This window comes from Sphaerodactylus townsendi, linkage group LG08 (assembly GCF_021028975.2).
Source record: "Sphaerodactylus townsendi isolate TG3544 linkage group LG08, MPM_Stown_v2.3, whole genome shotgun sequence".
Classification (NCBI taxonomy): Eukaryota; Metazoa; Chordata; class Lepidosauria; order Squamata; family Sphaerodactylidae; genus Sphaerodactylus; species Sphaerodactylus townsendi.
Window position 1 is genome coordinate 48,217,377 of NC_059432.1, and position 16,351 is coordinate 48,233,727.

At 37.9% G+C, this 16,351-nt stretch overlaps 1 protein-coding gene across 10 annotated transcripts in view; it reads right to left on the reverse strand.

Moving 5' to 3' along the window:
- Nucleotides 1–703: 703 nt before the first annotated feature.
- The window catches only part of PLEKHA1 (pleckstrin homology domain containing A1), a 37,287-nt gene continuing 21,639 nt past the window's right edge, over nucleotides 704–16,351 (reverse strand). For 8 of the 10 annotated variants that reach the window (XM_048506573.1, XM_048506572.1, XM_048506576.1 and 5 more), the window contains 5 exons: nucleotides 15,293–15,361; nucleotides 12,161–12,225; nucleotides 10,527–10,590; nucleotides 8,785–8,874; nucleotides 704–5,210 (listed from right to left, as the gene is read on the reverse strand). In XM_048506573.1, the coding sequence (XP_048362530.1) occupies nucleotides 4,890–5,210; nucleotides 8,785–8,874; nucleotides 10,527–10,590; nucleotides 12,161–12,225; nucleotides 15,293–15,361 (609 nt within the window). In that variant the 3' untranslated portion in view covers nucleotides 704–4,889. Of the gene's footprint in view, nucleotides 5,211–7,382; nucleotides 7,454–8,784; nucleotides 8,875–10,526; nucleotides 10,591–12,160; nucleotides 12,226–15,292; nucleotides 15,362–16,351 lie in introns of all 10 variants that reach the window. The other 2 variants (XM_048506579.1, XM_048506580.1) reach the window with 2 other exon arrangements.

Here is a 16,351-nt window from a genome sequence, read left to right on the forward strand (position 1 = left end):
CAATGCGGTCATGCTGGTTCGATCTTTCTTTCACGCCGAAAAGCCCGGCAGTTACCCAACCTCCCTTTCGGCACTTGGTCCACCATTTTCCCCATTCCTCACCACACTCCTATTTTTTTTTATCATAGGAAACTATAAATAGTGTTTAGAACCTTCACTTATTTTACTGTGCAAATATTTCAGGACTGACTTATTACCAGACAGTATACCTTAATTCTGAAACAGCCAAATACAAATAAAAGGTATGCACCTTTGATCATTTTAACTGAACACCCACTGTATTGGCATCTGACCATTCCACATCAGTTTTCATCAACTTTATCCACATGTTTATATCTGATGTAGAGATCTGTTTAGAAGATTAATGGTAGCAAAGGATTATAATGGAGAAAGCAGACTTACATAGCTCCATTTATTTTATTCCAGTTTTAGTGTTCCGCAATTTAGACAGGAAAAAATGAGACAATATTTAAACATTATCCATAATTAACATTTACCTGTTGAAGTGTACCATTAACTTGGGTGCTGTGTGGTTTCCGGGCTGTATGGCGTGTTCCTACTTGTGGCCATACAGCCAGGCTCTAACCACACAGCTACCCAGTGATTCAACGGCCGTGAAAATAGCCAATACGACAATACATTTGTACCAAATTAGCGTTTTATCTTTTGAAGTGTACTAAATGTAGTAATCTGTTAGGATTGCTAGGTTTAGTTAATGAATTTATTAACAATTTACGTGACATATTTACAGAAAACAGCAAAGGTTCTACAATAATGTAACATTTTTCATTGATTTTATTTTAAAAAGAGCTAAAGAGATCCTGACAATTTATTAACCACAAATATTTTCCTGTACTACTAAGCTATCTAACTTTGATTTGAAAAGAAATTTGTACGGGTGTTGTTTCCCTCCAATTCATTATGTAAAATCAGTGATACCAGAACAGAATAAAATGAACATGCAATGTAAAAGCTGCACCAGAGCTGGGACATATGAAACTATTCAAAGTATGTTAGTATTAACATTCCAATTCAGCTTCTCTCACAAGTACATATTGGTGAAAAATAAGGTCCCAAATATGTATTGGCTAATTTTAATATGTTAAAATGTATGCTAATAAACTAGACTCAAAACATTCAAGGCATTTATTTTCACATGTAACTGAGAAGTCAAATAAATGCAAATTACAACCATTGCTTGTAAAACTTTTAGCTTATGGTTAGGAAATACAAAGGTGCTCTACAACAAATCAATTTGAAACAAGACATTGTGGCATTGCTACTTCTCTGCCTTTGTGTAAATGCTCTCTCCTTTAAATTTTTAGTTTCAGAACCCCAAAATAATCATCCCATTTCTGCATACTCGATCCTCAAAGAATCACAAGTCCAAGAGGTTTTATTAACATGTTAAATTGATTACATCCATGTTTCTCAATAAATGTAAGCAATATGCTGACTTGCACAGTTGCACTCATGTACCATGAAAATAGGATTTCCACGATCAAATTTTAGAGTACAAATTTTGATCACTTGCAAGCAAAATCATTAACATATCTAAGTGTGGAAGTGCAATGGTACAACCTCATCCAAAGATAAAAAGAGAGGAGACAATGAGATTAAGAAGTGGCTCAGTTCTAGGACTATACTGAAATCATGTGTGTTATGAAACGTGGGAAGAAAAGTAATTGTAAACCCACTTTCCTACATGGCCAACATTCAATTCAGAAACCCAGTGCAAGTGCATGGACAACTTATTGCATGTTTTTAATAGGTGCATACCAACAGCTTTAAAAAACACTTTTAACATGGCACATGTAAATTTGGCGTAAGTCTGGCAATCATGAAAAATGCTTGTATCTCTTGACTGAACCTTCTACAAGCAAAACTAGCAAATGGAGGACAAAGAGTTTGCAAACTTGGGTACAGGACAAACTCCTTCTCCACAGTAAATACCAGGAGGACATCACCTGGGGGCAGTGGGCCGCAGCACCAATGCAGCAATGCCCCACCACCTCCTGAAGGGCTTTTTGGCAACATAAGGAGCAGGGAAAAGCTGTGGACCTCTCCACCACTGACAAGCCCCATAGGGTTGAATGGACATTTGCTACCAAAAGGCAAACATACTTCCAAGGGCCAGTGCGCCACACTACTGGCCTTCAATCCCAGTAAGAAGCCAACTACAGTTGACTCTGCCTCCAGGAACATCCCAGCCTGCCCAGTGCCACGCTGTTGCCCGAGCAGACACCAACGTAGCTCCAACCTCCAGGTTTTGTGGCAGCGGAGCTGTGGGGAAGCCGGTGGAAGGACATTCTGCTCCCACTAGCCCTTTTGGCCCTCCCATTGGAGAGTGCCATTACAGTAAGAAAGTTGGAGAGCAAATGGCAGCATAAAACTGGAAATTAAATTATATTGCTCCTCAATATTTAGCTGCTAAAGTGACCATGTGGTGGGGTGGACCTGGGCAGTTGCAGAAGTTTCAAACCCAACAAAGCTCATTATTGCAGAAACCTTGGAGAATTTAACTGGTTGAATTACTCTCCCATTAATATTTTTGTTATATATGAATGGCACACAGAATGTAGACAATTGCAAGTAATTAAAGGATCTAAAGGAAGTTTCCCTGAAACTCTGGAATGGCATGGACTACAAGGGAAGCACATTTAACCGGGCCCTGAGCCACTGACTTCTTCAAATGAGGTTTTATTATTGGAGCAAAAAAAGAACACAAAAAGTAAACCCTGTGTAACAGGAGTGAAGTCCAAAGAACTTCATCTCCTTCCTCATCTTACCAGGGCATGGGGCTGCCAGATAAGGAATCTTCTACCCACAGCTTTTGCTTCACCCCAGCCGACTGGTGGGAACATAATCTTTAAAAATTGTTTCCTGGTTTTCCCTGAAGTGACCTTGGTCGACTCTGGAAATCAACAGAAACTCGATGGTTTTACCATAGTTTTGGGTGATTCCCAGAGAAGCATCATGTCACATCTGGGTTTCCCCTCAAAAGTGACAACATACCATTACTCCCCCATGTCCTTCCCAGACACGTGCTGCTCGGTAGGCTACCCTACCAGGGTAACAAACTGTTAGCAGGTCCCAGGGCTACAGGCTAACAAAATCTTGCATTTTGTTCACTGATCAGCAAAGGCTGCTTTTCACCACTACTAAGATACAAGTCAGTTCTCAGCAGTTTCAGTGAACTGGGGATACATTTTGTCTTGAGCATTTGCACATCCTTAGCTTTGTAAAGCATTACATACAAATTTTACAGAACTTAAACATGTGACTCACATTAAGCAGCAAATTGTGGAATTTTGGAGAGCTTTGATTAAAGCAAACATTTTTACTATCTAACCACAAAGTAGTACATGCTCATTCTCTTCTAATATCTGATATTGGTTTCTTCAACCTTTTTATTTTTTATCACTGAAACCCCTGAACAACTATCCAGTTAAAAATTATAGTGCACAATTAGTAGCTACCAGTCCATTGGCATCCCTTGGTTACCAAAGTTGCGCTGGACTAAGCTGCTCAAAATTATTTCACCTTAAGGTTCAAAACCATAAAAGCGAGATCCAACATCCATTAGTCCCCAAGAATATCATAAAGAAAGAACCCACAGGCACTTTTAATAAATTTAGTGCACCAAAAGTTACAGGCCACGATTGCATGATTGAACAATTCAGTACCAGATAACACCATTAAACTTTTTTTCCCCAGTCTTCTACTGATCCAACTATTAAATGGGAACAGTTCACAACACACTGGAGGAGGGGGAATAGATCAATCTCACAGGAGAAAAAGAAAACTTAGACAATAGTTTAAACATTGAAGTTCTGGAAATCCTCATATAAAATACTTAAAAGATTTAGTAGTCCAGTTTCCCTTCTCCCTACTTTTAAAAAATCCGTAACACAACTTACTGGTGGTCCATTAATATCCAAATGTGCAAAAGTTACAATTCACCTTTAGGAGTGCATCAAAAATAGGTTTAATATTCAAAATAGCTGTATTACTCTAGGTAATGTTTTCACAGCACCAAATACCTGGAATTCTAAGGGAGCTGAATTCTCTGGGAAAAGGGCAGTGATTCACAGAACAGTTACAAAGGAGGAGTTCCAATTAAGTCAACAGGTTTATTTCAGTGTAAATGATCTTTAGCTCTTTCCTGCTTCGCGCACAATGTTCGTCATATGCGAAGATTTGTGTAAGTTTACATATGTGCATGCAGTTTCTGAAATGGGGCAAAAGTGGTTTTCCTGCTATACAAATCACATAGTGGCTACTTGATCTGTGCAACTTACAGAGGGAAAACATACCTCATTTCAGGCACTGCAATGTTTTCTACATGAATACCATCTCTGTATAGGAATAAATGCCTGGTTAGAAGCACTGCTGGGTTTAGCAAGGTACTACATCAGTCCTATGACTACATATACCCAAATACCTAAAAGGCTTTGCCAGTGTTAATAACCCAGAAAATCAACTCCCTTGTAATTCGCCTAACTTACAGTATAATTAATTCACACCTGTTGACATTTCTTTTATTAGGGCACTAAGATGCTAATCTTAGCTTTGCCAAATTGTAGATGAAGAGCAGCTGGTACCTTGCTGATTGGTAACAGTAATATTATATATTTTGGCCCCTCCCTATTAGAAAATGATTTGTTACCAGGCGGCAGAAAAAGCAAAAGGCCTGCTCTGATAATTAGTACAAGGCAGTATAGGACTATTTAAACATACACAAATTTGAACATATCCAAACATACAGATCTACATGAACAACATTCCAATCTTTGTTCTTTCATCCCATAGTCATCTTTGGCTGGAAGTCTGAGCAAGGAAATTCAAGGGCCAAAACAAATGGATCATTCTCCAAGCTCTTCCTATGACTACACATAACTGACTGGAAGGCTTGCATCATCTAGATCCACTGGGCCAGGATCCTGTTCCTGAGTGCCATTTTTATTTTGAGGTTCCCATAGGCCCCGTACAGTCACTTGGGAAGCTGGGTCTCTTGAAGGGACAGCCTGGATCTGGAAGTTCTCTGGCTCGGCCTTGGTAAAAGATTCGTGAAATCCTCGCTTCTCCAAGACAAAGGGTTTGATGTTAATGGCTGAGACCAAAGTGGGGTTGTGAGTGGCTGCGGAATGTGAGGTGGCAGCTGCTGTTTTTGCAGTCCAGTTGGATTCTGAAGAATTGTTGGAATGCTCCTGTGAAAAGGAGAAGTATACGTCAGACTCAACCAATCACGCATTAATAACTGATTTTCAGATTTTATCTCTGATAGCATACAAAAAATAAGGCGGGAAAAACAAAGCAAAGCATCATCAATAGAAAACAGATGCTTTTCCAAGGCACAGCAGTGTTAAGACTGTGAGCAAGCAGAAAACAGCCTATCTAGGTCTAAACATGGAAACTCTTGAGCGTTAAAAACACAAACAAGCTCTTCTGGTATCAATAATTTTACTAATACAATGCAATTTTAATTAAAACAGTTTTCAAAGACATGTACTTTGTAAACTTTAACAGAAAAGTGCTTCCTGCACTCTCAAAACAGTCTCAAGCAATTCCAAAAATGCATGCAAAAGTGTATTCATATTAAAAAAAGAAGCATTGTAGAATCACTGGTTAGCTGAAGATAACTTAGTTACTTTACTGTGTTCAAGTTTATCATTTTCCTTCTGTACTACTGAATTACAGCATACCATGAAGTACTAATTTTTTAAAAATCCAAATAATTTTGTAGCATATCTTTAATATTTCTACGACTCAAGACACTGAATTTAAATATTGTTTTCTCTCCTTTTGTTAGTATATGTTCAGCTATATCATTATCAGTCACCCAAAAACGAATCAAGGTTTCTTCTACAAAAAGCTGTTTTTACTAAACTGTATTGCATATCATATTATTCAGTTCTATTCTATGTTGTCATACCTTAAAACATTTGCCAAAGAATGTTAACAGCAGCATTTCTGTAGTAAATCGCTTCAGGTGTGTATTGCACACAAATTATAAATTTGCTTGGCACTCACAGAAGAGTACTAACAGCGATAGGCAAACCTATATAACAACAGCCTAGTCATAATCTACCATTTACATTGCCATTGTACTTGTGACGGAACAGCAGGTTCCCTAACAAAAGTAGCACAATCACATAATTTTCCTCTTCTCCTTTTCCCAGCTTGTTGATTTAAAAAATGTTGCCTTATTACTTGTAGTACAAAGGCAGCTCTTCCAGAACATCATCTCAACAATACAAACAGATGTAGGGAAGTATTGGGAGGAGAAGGAGAATTCCTCTAGGCTCCACTGTTTGTAAGGGAATCTGTAAGCAGAGACTGGTTCAGCTGACAATCATTGCAAAGTTCTGCTATCAAGCATCTTCTGGTTAAGTAACATTATTATTGGAAGTGTGCAAAAAGCAAGAGCCATGCTCGTAACTGCTAGTGGTGTACTGGTATTTATAATTTTGGAACAGTTGGAAAGGTCTGACCCTAAACTATGTCAATTTTTTTCTATACAGCTATTCAGCTGGAAAACAGCTTTGCCAGGAATATGATCTCTACAAATAATCAGATACATTTAGGTTAATGCAACACATTGTAAATGTTCTGAAAACAAACTATTCATACTTTCATCTTGAAGAAATAGAAACACATGACCAACACAAAATGCTAATATGTGTTCAAAACCTAAATGCTGAATCTACAATTAAGCTTCTTTTCTAAATTGAATACTACATACAAATGTTTTGATTCTAAAACCAGTGCTGGGGTATCAGTTTCAACATTGTAATCCACACCTACACAATAAATCTATGCTTCCTGCTTGGCCTTACTAGTCAGACTTTACAGTTACTGTTCTACTTTGATCAACATCGATTGCAAGCTAAAACAGCACCTATATTTTAACTAATGAACCCATGCATATCTGTTGTAAAAGCCATGCAAATCAATCGAGGGAGTTTTCTGTACTGCGTGCATCCTTGTGAAAACACATCTAGCTATTAGCTTTGGAGTGGCTTTTACTTAGATTTTTTTTAAAGATGGAAATATGAACTCTCATGCAAATTAGGCCAAGTTTAGTATGTATATCTTTTTTATGACTTGTGCCTATGTACTCAGTAAATTGAGTGCACAGAAATGTGAGCAGAGATTTCAGCAGTGTGGGAATATTTGCCATTCCTAATAGTGGATTTAGCAGATTATGTTTAAAAAAAAAACTTAATTTGCTAATGTGAATGGCTTTAGAAGTTAGTAATTTGATCTTGATCAACGCAATTTCATCAAGGAAAGAAACCATGGGAATGACCTCATCATGTTAGTGTTTATGAATTTTAGCCCTCTGTTAGGAAGGCAAGTTTACATGAGAGCCCACATACATGCTGCATTCACCAGTTCTTGATGTATACCTCTGTATACAAGGATTCGACAGCCTTCTGGCCTGCCGCATCTGGAACACAGTGCAAAGCTAAGATTAGAGTAACCTAAACTTGAGGAGAGGAGGGAAAGAAAGAGAAATAGAGAAAAAGAAATTGCTGGCAATCACTACTCGAATTACCCACCACAATGATTATAAACATACAGAGGAAAATCCTTTCTTGACAGCTTCTCTCTCATCTAGACCACACTGACTCCCAGACAGAGCCTCTACTGTGTGATGGAAATGTAAAGAGATTGGTATACTATCGCTTACAAAAAGTATTCATTTTGGAGCAAGTAGGAGAAATTTTAAAACATTGTCAGTGGGCATTAAATAGAATGAAGTTAACTTCAAATATATCAAGCTGAAAGGAAAGCCATGTTTTATAATATCTGAATTATAGAATGTAACAAGAATAGTAAATATTACAACAGTAACAAAAAATAGTAAATATTGCATTATCTAAAGGCCCATCTCTCCTTATATGCTTGTGTGCACCAATTATAGTCATGCAACTGTCAGCTTCTGTTTCATTTCCTATCTAAAAATTCCTGGTTGGCACAACCAGAACCCCTTCTTCCTTTTCAGCAGCGGATGCCATGCTGGAAGAGGCTCCCTGAGGAGTGTGTCATTCTTTGGCATTTTCAGGAGGTAACTGTAAAGGGCCTGATTGTACTATGGATGTTAATTTAGAATCATTTTGGGTAAAAGGAACAGGTTCAGGGCTAGGCATAAATATTTTAATATATCTAAAAAATATTAAATATCAGAGCTTGGAGTCCAAACCGGATTTTCATTTTAAAAAAATAGACGCTTCTGTCTACAAAATTAACAGATTTGCCACTATAGTTAAGACTCAATTTGGTGATATTTGAATTGTGATTCAAGTAGGTTACAAACCATCAAACCCTAGAACTTGCTGAAGATACATCACCCCCTCCAAAACCTTCATTCAATTTGGACTGCTTCCAGATTGAACATACAGAGACACAAAATACCTCTCAGACAATTTGTACACCAAGCTTTAAATCAAGATGCTGAACATATAAGGTTTAGTAAATCTTGTCATATAATTTGGTAAGTTTCAAAACCAAACAATACTGAACTAGGAAATGATTTTCAAACCTATTAGTTACACTGTCTGAGTATTAAGACAATACAATGCACACAGACAGCACATACACATAAGTTAAGATTAGCACTACAGAATGCAGGATTTTATGCAACCTGTGATGCATGCAGAGACAAGTTGTTATTCCAGATTTGAAAACAGGGCAGAAAGGCAAGTAAACGAAACAGATCTAGTGTGTAAGACTGGATACTGTGACTCAAAGCAATACGTAGTTTCTTTTAAAACATACAGAAGCTGCTGATCTTCCAGGTCCCCGCTGTGCTACGATTGCACCAGAAATTGCTTTAATCCAGCTGTGCATGTCCTCTGGACTATCCGCCTGAATAATGAGAAAGAAAAATCTCATTTGAGTTTCAAGATACACAAATCAAACAAAAGATTAAGCTGGTTATCTGCGATTGGCCTGTTTCCCAAGAACTGAAATGAATACAGAGTTTAGAATGGTTAAGTCAACCTTCAGCAGATAGAACCACTTAGACAAAAACAAACAAAAAGTTTTAAAATGGGAAACAAGGGCTGTTTTTGCAGACTGTTTCTAGTAAATGAGACAAAACAAAAACCACAGGTTTGCTACTATTTTCAGTAAGAGATCTCGTTTAAAAATGGCCTCCAATCCTGAAGTAATGGTCTGATGTTTACTGCAAAATTTGGTTTCTATCCACTTTCTACTGTATGTCAATAATGCAATAAAATGAAAATACAAGAAACTCAACCTATGTTAAAAAAATAACGAAGCCACTCCAACAGTAAAGTAGTCCAGCTCAGAAGCAACAAAATAAAGCCCACTGAGAAAGAGCACAATGATACAATATAAACCATTACCCAGATCACCACACTACAGCAAGACAAAGATGGTATTTCATTACACAATTTGTGGCTTGTACTATATTTAGATGGTCTAAAAGATAGGAAGAGCTGAATGAAAAGCCTGGGGTTTTTTGTTTTTGTTTTTTGTAAGTTTTAGCCTGGCTCCTAAAAGCTTAAAAGAGTAGGCACAAAGCAAGCCTTCGGATAAAGGATATTACACAAATGAGATGCCACTACCAAAAAAATATCTCTAATGAACACTTCTGAGGGAAGAAATCCACCAGCAGGGCTTCAGAAGAACTTGATGGCCAAACAGAATAAAACAGCCCTAAGTTGTTTATAGAGGATTAAAGGCAAATATCAGAACTTCAAATTGTACCTGGAAACAGGTAGCCAAGTGCAGATCTTTTCATGCACAAGTTATATAATCTCTTTAACCAACCCTGACAGCAACACAACTGGCTGCATACCACACTAATTGGAGCTTCTGGATTGTGTTCAGAGTCAGCTCCATATGCATGTGTTAAAGTAGCATAGCTGGATATGATCAGAAGCAGAGGTGTAGCAAGGGGGGAAAGTGCCTGGTGCACTGGTGTGTCCACCACCCCCGCCACGCCACACACCCCACAGGGGCGTGTCCCTGTACAACTCCTTCAATGAGAGGATAACACTATTTCCCGAGAGGTTCTATTGATGCTACACATTTTGAATTAGTAAAATCTTGACTTCGAAAACATTTCACTCATCCCAAACAGAATTTTTTTTTCATGAGTTTATTTTTTCTCCAATGCTCTCCCAAAAATTCCAAGTTTTCCATTGGGTAAAAGGGTTCCTTAAAAATCAGAACACATTTCCCCCCCAGAAGGTTTCCAATTTTTTCTGCACCTAGTCTCAGATCTCAGTTCACCCAATACTACCCCAAAGGATAACATGGTTGAGAGTGTTGAATGCTAACAAGAGACATCCTGGACACTAAACAAGAATGCCCTTCTCGTGTCACTGTCTCAGAGAAGATGGCCAATCAGGGCTCCTTGTTCCGATCACTGGCTCAACTGCATAGCTGCATATTACTTTATTAAAGAGGAATAAAGATGTGCACTTCTTTCGAAAGAAGATAATATTCCATTTTCTTACAAAAAGCAGTATAACAAAATTGATTATTACCTGAACATAAAAGGTTCGAGAAGTTGTTACAATTTCAAATAGATTGTCTCTCATCATTATATCACTGAAAAACATACAAAAGTGTAACAATTTAAACATTTCTTTAAAACCAGCTGTACACCTTTATATCCAATACTCCCCTTCACATTTTCATGTAGAAAACATATAGAAGTTACCTTGAAATAATTTTAATTCACATCTTTGAATTTGTCCACTGATACTATAATAGTAAATTGGATTCAGACAATATTTAGCAATGTCAACAAAATATAAATCGGATACGTATTTTGAATAAAGAAGATATAAGGGTTGGATCCAGTACAGCTTTTCCCCTTCCATAGTAACCCCAAAACCTGAGAGAGAGAGGAATCCTAACTAACAGGATTTAAATAGGCATTCTGGATTGCCATAGAAAGGGGGAAGATGTGCAAGTCACATTCCATGGACAGAAGTCCTTTCACCTGCAGAAACACTGCACTGGATTGAACTCATGGCCTGACTGGCAAATTTCGATCATTCAAATTGCTTAATACTAGTCTTCAATAATCTTCAGAATGAACTAATAAATAGTAATGACTAAAACAAAAGTGTAAAATAAAGCAACTTGGATTTCTTTACTTGAAACTGGAGGATACAGCTAAGCTTATCCTCACCAGCAGGGACTCACAAATTATGCAAGTGAAACAACTTTGTTTAAAAACACATTTCTCACAATGTCACACTGCAAGCTTTCCCAATGTTACATCTATGGGTCCCTTGGAGCATCTATCCTGGTGCCCACATGTTGGAACAGTTGTGACTTTTGCCCAGCAGGGCTTCTGATTGACTCTGACATTCAAAAATCCTTGCTTTGGCAGCAGCTGCAACACAGCACAAGAATCTTCACTAAGTGACTGAAGGCAAGCTGTGTGCATGCAAGAAAATATTTTAAACCGTATGTTCACTTTAAAAGGCATTCTGTTAATTAGAACTTCTGCCTGAAATGTTCAAAAGCTGTTATTAGAGCTATGCATTACCTCACTCCCTGACATTTTGTGGTTGGCTCTGCTTCGTATAGCAGCTATTTTGTGGTCGTGGCCACCACCCTGAGTCCAAATTCCAAAGGTGTCCACAGGTTGAGAAAGGTTGGAAACCTCTATCTTATTGGAATATCTTCATATTAGTACCTAATTTTGCTACAACATGCAAGCTATTTTCATTATTGATATTCCTAATACAGACTTTAGTCAAATACCATAGTTGTATTTTCAAAAGATCCCCCCCCCCTAATTTAAGCAAAGGCCAATCATGCCCAGTTAGGGACACTTTTCTCTTATGATGCCCCACTAATTAGCTCTTGTATCATCTTGCTCAAGTGGAATGGCAGAATAAAATTTTGGGAGGAGGGGTAAGGGGGAAGAGGTCTATATTGCTTTGTTATAATGACAACTGAATTCATTCCAGTGTCCCGCAATCAGACCTCTTTTAAAGACACTTTTGTGTCAAAAGGTTTGATTACTGAGCAATGAAAGAGGGGAGGCACTACCGTACTAAATAATGAGGAGATGTAGCAATGTGAAGGCAATTTTTTCCTTGTTCAAGCCATCTACTGTGTTTTACCTTGTTAGAATTTTGAACCTTTATTTTTGACTCACCTTTGTTTACACTCCTGGACTTTATGGACCTCTTTCAATGGTATAATCCGAAGAGGCTCCTTATCCTGGAAAAAAATAGGCTTTACTAAGTTAATCTTTTTAGCAAGCAAGTAATATCAGGAATTTGAACCCTTGAAATGGGCGTAGGTTGGGACATCTCTATCAGAAAGCCAGGGCTACACAAGTCTTATTCACAAAGACAGATTGTGCAAGCTGGTGAAACGTATACCTGGACTTGAAAGTAGATGAGCTCAAATCAGGAATAAAACAACCCAGATGGCTTCTTTCACATTGTTTCCCAAAATATAAAATACCCTCATAAATTACTGGCAAAACAACTGGAATGAAGAATAATCATTTTTTACAGTTATCTTGTGCTGCTATAGTTCTTGCTACATATATGCTCTGCATAATTTCATACATAATCTTTCAATATACATTTCTTGTCCTATATTTGCTTATACTGGTATACACCAAATTCAGAGACTGGGAGGTACTGCCAAGATTTACTCATTATCAGCCAAAATTAGTAATCTATAAGCACTTGACAAAACACTCTTAGGGAACAGCTGTCAAGCACCAATCAAGGCAAGGGAAGTTCAGAGATGGTTTGCCATTACTTTCATCTGGATAGTGACACTGGTATTCCTTAGTGGTCTTCCCATCCAAATACTAACCAGGGCTGATCCTGCTTAGCTTTCTGATCTCGGGCTAGCCTGGCCCAGGCAGATCAGGGCAAGAGAAGCAAAGTAGGACTGGCAAAATATTGAGTGCTGATTTGTGAAATCAATCCAGATCGTAGATGTTTTACATGCATCACAATCAAACTCATTCCAGCGCACTGTATAAATCCGAGGGGTCATGTGTTCATATTTGACAAAGTTTAAAGTGCTATCCGGGCAATGATTAATTTTGGGTTTTTTTAAATGAGAGGAAACAGTAAATGCATTATATTTGCTAGTTTTGCTTGTTCAATCAAGAGGTACAAGCATTTTTCATGATTGACTTGCGCCAAATTTACATGTGCCATGTTAAAGTATTTTTTAAAGCTGTTGGTATGCATCTATTAAAAACATGCACTAAGTTGTCCATGTACTTGCACTGGGTTTCTGAATTGAATGATGGCCATGTAGGAAAGTGGGTTTACAATTACTTATCTTCCCACATTTCCTTGTGGATCTTGTGCAATTGAGATGCTGGCTCTGGGTCTGGCAGGCTCCCCTCATCCCTCACCCTGGCCACCAGCAGGGACTAGCTTATATCTTCTTTGATTGTATGCTGGGGCCCTTTGGGAGATTTTTAAAAAAATCAGCCAGTGATTGTTTCTGGTATTTTTTCCATATCCCTGACTTTTTTGCTACCTGTTATCAATTCTGGTGTAATGTTGGCTGTGGAAAATTTTTTGCAGAGGCCTCAATATGAGGGTGGAATGTATATTGCCTGTAAGATCAGAAGATCACTTGTGACAAAGTATGTTTATTCATTTTCCGTTCTTTTCAACAGGTAATGATACTACTATTCCCCTTTGCCTTTATGCAGTCTGGATGTTGGTTTCTAGGCCTTATAGCTTGGAAGTGTAAAGTGAAAAAACTAAATAAGAAAGAATTTGAAATAATAGCAGAATGACATTTTGGAACAATGGGACATTGTTTCTCGAAAATCTCTAATTATTCTGAAATGTGCTCATGGAAAAAATGTTTCTTTTTAACAACACACATTAGAAAGGAGGGACAAAAGAAAGGGTGAATGTTAGCAAGCTGGAAAAGAGGAAGGAAAGGAACATTTAAAAGCCAGATTTAATTTCAGACTTTCAAATGGATGTGGTATGAATTAACCACTGGAAAGACTGAAGGCAACTTTCCAGTATGGGACCAAATAAGGTCTAAAAACACAGCTATAAGCAATGTTCTTAGTTCTTTAGCCATTTGGCTGTTATGTCAAATATGTTCAAACAGCACTTGATGGTATAATATTTCTGTAAATCTCTTAAAAGTTATAAATAACTGCTAGAATAAATAAGTGCTAGAATCAAACTTATATGCCGCTCTTCCCCAAAGGGCTCAGAGAGGCTTATGAATCACATATGCAGGTCTTCTTGAAATCTGAAAAAAAATTGAACGTGTTTCATTTGCCTTTTTCATACGCCATCATGTGGTTGTTGAAAGGAAAGCAAAACACCTATTTGTTATGTCGTTCTTCCAAATAAATTTAAACAACCATATTATGCTGCCAAACAAGTTTCTCAAGGCTTCTGCATACTAATAACTGCCCAGAATGTAATACATCAACAAGAATCACTGTGGCACATATAAGTATGACATACATAGTAAGAGGGTAGAAAAGGGATTCAGTTTGAAAAGAGATGGATTATTTTTTTAATGTTTCAGTCTCTCAAAAGCAACACTGTGTTACTAGCAATTGCAATGTGATTTGACTCCATTTCCTTTTCTCTTTTCTGTATGAATAAGTGTCCTGTAATTTGTTCCATCCAATAGGTACAGTTTTAATAAGGCTTATCCATTTGAGAAAGAAAGCTACGAAGAGCATCTTAACTGTCAGCTACTGAAACATCTATTAAGCTTGAAAGTTTTAAAAGACTACATAGAAAAATGCTTGTAGACTATGTAAAAGTGTTATGTAGAAAAACCATGTTTAGTTACCAGTTTGCCTGATGGTTATCAACACTGGCTGTGGTATAGAGAAGAATGGGGGAAGGTGGCTACCCTGCTGCGCTGCTCCAAGTAACCTTTCAAACCTGTGCTCAATTGTTTATGATACTTCATTGGCCAAGTCATCTTTAGGTGGAGCTATATCCAAACCAAAGTCAGTAAGTGGTATAAATATATATCAATAGAAGAAGGTGACAAGGAATCATAATGGATACTTCTGTAAAGTGGGGAAACGATGCTCCAACTCCCATAATTTTAAATCTACACCCTTCTCCCACTATATTTTCCATTATTTCAGCAAAAGCATAAGAAATCTAAGTCACTGAAAAATCAAAACAATTGGGCATAAGCACAACTTCTCAGCATGCATGTTAAGTGCCATTTGCTGAGGGATTGGCAGCGAACATTTGTAATCTGAATGGGGACACTTTTCCAAAGCAATATTTTATATAGCAATACACACCAGTTCAGACTTGAAATAGCCTATTGTATTCTCATCCAGCTGGAAGTATCTTCTTTTCCAGTTCTTCATCTATTGGAAAGGATAACAAAATTTAATTCTGTCGCCCTAAGCACCATAAATGCTTATAATTTTTCCTGGGAGTCTTAGAATCTCTGTACATTTGGATTATACAGTTGCATAGTTCTCAACAAAGAGAGTGTGGAGAAATGCACCCCTATGTGACCATTTGCCTAGGCCCTATGCCCCCCTGGCCCCTAGTTTCGCCAGTGTCTGCCTCCACACCACAAGTAGTGGGTGATAGGGAAACAAAATGCATCAAACAGTTCATCATTCAGATGAGGTTTCAAGTAGCCTAACATGTACCGGCTATCCTGTGAGAAGAAACATTGTTTGCAGAATAAGAGATTTGTTTCTAAGTCTCTGAAAATGTACTCTAGCTTTGTCAAATACAGCAAAAGCTTTGTTGTCCAATACTTATGGGAATGAGGGAGTGGGTCAGATACTCAAGAATATTACTCTGCCCTACCCCCTATTCAGGGGTACCTGCAGCTGGTGTATTTTATCCTACTGGGAACACCTTTCCTCCCCTGAGCCACAGAACCACTCTATGCAGCAGGCAAACAAGTGGGCCACCGGCCAGAAATCCTCTGAAAGAACAGGCTTTCAGCAGCTTGAGGGGTAAGGAGACACCTGAAGATGGTCAACTAGCAACAATAGCTGTCAGAAGCACGGCAATCATGGCATTCATCAAACTGGATGGCTGAAGAGGCAAAAGTAGAATTCATGCGAACCCAGAAGACACAGGGTATAATGGACGAAGAGGGAAAATAATGCTAGGTAAGTACCTGTTCAGGAAGACAGATACCAAAGCTTTTACTGCAATTTGTTACTTAAACATCTACGTTCAAATTGCTTTTGAATTTGAAAACAGACTTGTGGCTCCTATCACTTTCATTCTAACAAGCTTTCACTGATTACAACTTACTTCTTCACACACACACACACACACACAAATGCTATCTCTGATATTTATAAAGAACCCACTCCTTGAACATTTGC